We start from the raw sequence: 5,353 nt of genomic DNA, 5'->3' as shown, positions 1-5,353 counted from the left end.
AAGTGATGGCTAAAATTTTATCCAAATTTAAGAATTCTAACAAGTGTGATTCACTTACAGACACAAAAACAAAAGAGGAAACACCAAAAACTCCATTGTTTCTTAAATATTATGAGAAAGATCGATCGGTTCACATCTTTTGTATTTTTCCTAATTTGCCCATTGATTCGATATTGCCAACTTCAGACCAGTTTTAAATTTATTTATTTATTCTCACTTCAAGGACAGTCCGATGTCTAGAACGATTGCTTAGCCCAGTGAGTGGTCCGAGGTCCAAGACCTCGGACTGCCATCATGTGGCAATCTAGGGCAAAACTACCTGTTCGAGGTCCTAAACCTTAAATTGCTTAAAGCGTGCCCGTCCGCTATTTAGCACACCTGACTAAACATAACTTCACTAAAAATTTGAAAAAGAACAAATTTAAAGCGGTCTGATGTTGGTAACATTGTAGCAAATGAAAATATGGCAAAAATAAAATGGAACGGAGGCCACTAACCTTATGTGCAATATGTTAGAAAAAAAAATGTGGCATTTTGTATTTATGTCTGTACGTAAAAACCTCTTTCATCAAGGTACGCATGTTTGGGCGGGCCTTCAACGACTCTCTTGGGAAATAATGTCTTATTTTGCATTTTTTTGAAAAAGGGGAAAATCTTTCATTTACACTCATCACATTCAATACAACTTGGTGATTTCCCATTTCAAATTTGAAGTTACCTATTTTATTAAGAGAGACAAGTTACTATCTATTTATTAGGAGAGACTTCCCAAATTCTATTGGAGCAAGAAAACCACCAATATTCAAAAGGAAAATGCTCATGTGGCCCACCACTCTAATCGATGTGGGCTCACCTGATTTTTATAAAATCCTAAAAACTCCAGGCCACTTCCTCGATAGTAGGGAGACTTTATGTTGTATAGTTTTTATAGGCCTATGCTTTAGGAAAACAAAATAAAACCTTATCTCAAATCTTCACCGGAAAAACACTTTGAGCATTAGAAACCTTCATTACGACTCTAAAATCAATTTTGAACAATACAATTTGAAACTAAAAAAATAGTAGTTTGTGAACACTTATTTTTAGAGTGAGTTAGATGGTGTTAGATGATTTATCGCAAAATAGATTATTTTTTAAAACTTAAAATCCTAATTTTTTTTAGGACCATAATGTTCAAGCTGAGGATCGGTTTTACAATACTTAAATTGCGATTTTTGAAGAGCTATGAGGTGAGGCTTTACTTATTTTGATAGGGCTGCAGCCCCATCAAACCATTTTCGAAGCGCAAGCAAGGGGTCGTGATGCAACATGGAATGATACAGTCGGCCAAATCACTTGTTTAGTCCAGCTGGATTTTTACATGATTAATCGTAATCTTTCGAACAGCAAAAATACGGCAGAAAGTGACCAAAATACCCCTCTTGGAGTCCAAGATAGAAACCCTAAATCTCTGCAACTTAAAGCCTTTCATGGCCGAACCCTAATTCTCCTCAACTTAAACCCTGCCATGGCGGAGTGCATAGAGAGGAACCGCATTGCTCTCCACAACTCCCTGACTGGCAGATTGCAGCAAGAGGAACCGCATTGCTCTCCACAACTCCCTGGCCCGAACTCCCCGACAAAGAGGAACCGCATTGCTTTCCACAACTCCCTGGCCCGAACCATTCAGAGCTTATCGCTGACCCTTATGAACGCACTTTCTTTTCTATAGATGACATGGAATCAGAGCAAAGAGTTTAGGGATCGAGCTTTCATAGGCTTCCTCCCACTCTTTATCTTCTTCTTCACCTGCATCACCATTTCCAACTCTTCTTCTTCTACTACATCTTCTTCTTTATCTTCCCGTGGTTTATCGACGACAGGAGGAGTTGCAGAGGGCTCTAATCGCTTCTCCATTTCTCTATCGCGCTTTCTCTTGCACGAAGGGGCAAACCCTGAATAATAATAGTAATAGCCCTCATCATAGGGCCTCCTCTGTCTCAGCCCCATGGCTGACCTTTGAGGTCGATCAAATGAAGAGCAATGAGACTTCTGCGATGAAACGCAGTCGCAGTCATGGGGGCTTTGGCCATTCCTTGACGCCTTGTGACACTGCGATACCTCTCCGTCCGTTCGGCCACTGTCATTGTTGCTCTGCTTCTCCTCTTCCTTCTCTGCGTTATTCTTCTTCTCTTTGGTCTTAGCTTGTTTCTTCTCCTTTTTTGCCCTGGTTTTAGGAGGAGATCGCTTGCCTCCTGCTATTATTTTGCAGTTCGATTGCGAGGATTTATTAGGGTTTGGGAGTGAGGTGAGGGTTTTGTTGTCCGAGATCGATGGGAGAGGATCTTTTGGCTGCAATGACGGGATTGCCCCTGATATTCTTTTTATATTACTTCTTCCACCTTCTTCCTCCTTCGCTATCAGCTTCTCATGGCAGTCCGTTGTCGCACCAAAAATATCTGAGTTTTGGCGATACGAATTAAAAATATTTACATAATTTTACTATTTTTATTAAAGGGTGAAAATGACACAAGACCGTACCCTCCTAAATAATGGGGATCTGGTACGGATCCGATCCGGCCGAACCCAAGCCCAGGCTCAAATAATATTCGAGTCCAAAATTTGGACCGACCCATCGGGTCTCAAGCCTACTAATAAGTCCTGGTTATGGTTGGATCCATTGTCACCCTAAAATTATGAGATTTTTTTTTTTTTTTCCCTTTTTTTTAACCATCATATAGCCCATGATTATGAGCTTTTTTTTTTTTACACCGCTTGGTTAGTTTTTGTTTTTTTTTATGTTGCCAATATTGTGACAATATGAGCACCTAGCCCGCACCAAAATTACATGATTGCCATCACGTACCCTATGACTACCAGTACAGGTGGAATCGCAATAGGCCTAGTGGCTCATCCCAACCCAGCCCAGCCCAGTCAATCGGTCCTAAAAAACCTAGGGCCTAAGTCACAAAGTTTGGAACCACGGCTCGAAGGTAGAGCCAGTTGGGGCAAGGGCCAAGTCGACACAGCTTGGCCCAACACGGCGGCCCTCTGGCCCCAAGGCGAAGTTCAGGCTTGGACCAAGGCCTCTTCCCCGGCTGGAATTGGGCCAGGGACTAAAGGGTGAACTGGGGGTGGGGGTGGGGTTGGGGGTAGCGCTAGGGCTAGGGCGAGTTTGGGTCGTGAACCCTATCGAGCACCAAGACGGCAAGTATGTGTCTCTCTATCTTGCACAATTCTTTAAAAAATCAGGTCGGACCAAGGACAATTAACAATAGAAAAAGAAATAAAATTAGAAGAATTAGGGGAAATGGCTGGTTCTGGTGTCCCGTAAATTTGGATTGTTCAATTAGAATCAGGCGATTGTACGTCAAAATCGCAAATTTTTAACCCAGTTCCGGACACTTTTTCGTCTCTCTAAGAATATGACTGTTTTACCCATCTTTTGCTCGCATATATTTCGGATTTTATTTATTATCCACGTCCAAACCCCTCTCTGCGCCATGGGCAATTTGGAGATTTTGTTTAAATAAAAGCCTTGAATTCCACACTGTGGATTGTGTGGAAAACTCACGTAGTTGAGGACACAATTGCTATATCGTAAAACACTAGGTGTTGTTTCCGTAATTTCAAACTATAGGAGAGGGTGGCCTTTTGTCCAAAACCTGGGACAATTCTTGTAATTTGCGTGAAACCAATGGGACGAGGAGAAGAGAAGAAAAACCCAGTGGAGAAACAAGGGTTTCGAAGCCAAAGGGAAAATAATCAATCACTAAAATATAAGAATTTTTATTCAAAAAATAATACCTCTCTCTTCTTCTTCCTCTACTTCTTCTTCTGTATTTTTTACTTTGGGATTGGTAATATTACATCTCTCCTCTTTGCATATTTGGACTGCTGAAAATGAACAAGGCCTGCAGAACAACACGAGTAGAGAGAGAAAAAGAGTCACGAAGAGAGAGAAACTGGGTTGTGCAATTGCAGAAGCAGGTCTCGACCTCAAAGAAAGCCCCAAAACCCAGAAATGCAGAGCTAATGAGAGTCATTAACAAGAGATAGGGAGGGAGAGCCGTGGCCGAAGAAGGTGATAAAAACCCTAAAACTCGAGAGAGCAAAAGAGAGAGAATGTGGAAGGAGAAGGATCTCACCTGAAAAGAGAAGAAGCGTCGAATCCCATTCTCCCCTCTCCGGTTATCGTTTCCATAGCATCCATTGCCTGCTTGATCCGAAGAAGCCCCATTGCCACAACAAGCAACGAAGAAAACCAATAATCCATGGAGCAATGCATAGAATCAACAAAAATTACAGAAGAAACGTCCAACCACTAGTATATAACCAAAACCATGTTAGGGTTAGGGTTAGGGTTAGGGTTGAGCTGGGATTAAAGCAAGAGTGGAGAAAACGAAGTATGAGAGACCAAAGCAGATCGAATAGTTCGAGATGGGAAATGCTCCATAACCTAGAACCTATTTTTGAGAGAGAAGAGAAAAGAGAGAGAGAGAGAGAGGAGTACCTCGGGGATATCCCAAGGGGATCTGTTGAGCTTGCAGATGCGAGTCTCAGCTCCAGCGCCATTAAAGAGGAGCTTCTTTGAAGCAATGACAGCTGAAAGATTGAAGAGAGAGAAAGGGGTAGCCGCTTTTGCTCTACTCCTGATCCTCATTAGAGAGAGAAAGAGAGAGAGTGCGAGAGAGAGAGAGAGAGAGAGAGCCAGAAATAAGGGTTTTGTGGTTTTGTGATTTTTATTTCGTACCTCCTGTGAGTTTGTGTAACAATAAAAACAGCGGGTTCCACATTTTATTATGTCTCAAGGAAAAGACACTATTACTCCCGAACATAATTCTCAATGTCAGAACAGTCCCTAACTGTTTTTTTCAGGACGTACGAAACGTACTAAATTCGTGCTCCCGCGGTATCAAAATGACCATTTGCTTCCTCGGACAAAAGACTCACAAGGCTTTTTTTTTTTTCATGCCAAATGATTTTCTGCTCCCATGGAAGTAGAATGTCCATTTACGCTCTTGGGTAAAACCACACCATATTCAATTTTATGACCCTAAAATTTGGGATGTAACCTCTTCAACCCATAGATAAAGTAAAGTTTATGAAAGTGTGAGGCTCTAAACCATAAAATTAGGGGCCACCTCAATACTTTCACTAAAAAAGGTTGTTTTTCATGCCTAAAGATCCTCAAAGTGATCATCTCTATCTCAAGATGCATGGACACGAGAAAAATGTAGACTTTCAATTTTGAAAATAGTACATCTTATATAATATATTTTTGGACTGTCAATTTTCAAGATGTTCAAGTTTTTATAGATTTGCTCGATCTCTGCTATTTTTTTAGCTTTAAAATTTACAATTGGAATGATAA

General features: G+C 41.1%; 1 protein-coding gene across 1 annotated transcript; it reads right to left on the bottom strand.

Moving 5' to 3' along the window:
- Positions 1-1,299: 1,299 nt before the first annotated feature.
- On the bottom strand, positions 1,300-4,759 carry EDA8 (Putative membrane lipoprotein). Its single transcript, XM_020669289.2, has 4 exons — positions 4,493-4,759; positions 4,128-4,195; positions 3,787-3,893; positions 1,300-2,438 (listed from the first exon to the last, which is right to left on the bottom strand). The coding sequence occupies exons 1-4, from the start codon at positions 4,640-4,642 to the stop codon at positions 1,723-1,725; spliced, it is 1,041 nt and encodes a 346-aa protein (XP_020524948.1). The 5' UTR covers positions 4,643-4,759; the 3' UTR covers positions 1,300-1,722.
- Positions 4,760-5,353: the final 594 nt, after the last annotated feature.

The sequence above is a fragment of the Amborella trichopoda genome, chromosome 7, assembly GCF_054954075.1.
Source record: "Amborella trichopoda isolate Santa Cruz 75 chromosome 7, AtrichopodaSantaCruz75HAP2 v2.0, whole genome shotgun sequence".
Lineage (NCBI taxonomy): Eukaryota > Viridiplantae > Streptophyta > Magnoliopsida > Amborellales > Amborellaceae > Amborella > Amborella trichopoda.
This window is presented reverse-complemented; position numbering and strand designations above follow the sequence as displayed.

What these genes read in the sequence shown, in the direction of transcription:
- EDA8 (XM_020669289.2), bottom strand. Translation starts at nt 4,642, where the DNA reads ATGAGGATCAGGAGTAGAGCAAAAGCGGCTACCCCTTTCTCTCTCTTC. An exon ending in CCCCTTGGGATATCCCCGAG is followed by an intron (nt 4,196 to 4,492) that starts GTACTCCTCTCT and finishes CGGATCAAGCAG; the next exon opens with GCAATGGATGCTATGGAAAC. An exon ending in AGAGGAAGAAGAAGAGAGAG is followed by an intron (nt 2,439 to 3,786) that starts GTATTATTTTTT and finishes GCCAAAACTCAG; the next exon opens with ATATTTTTGGTGCGACAACG.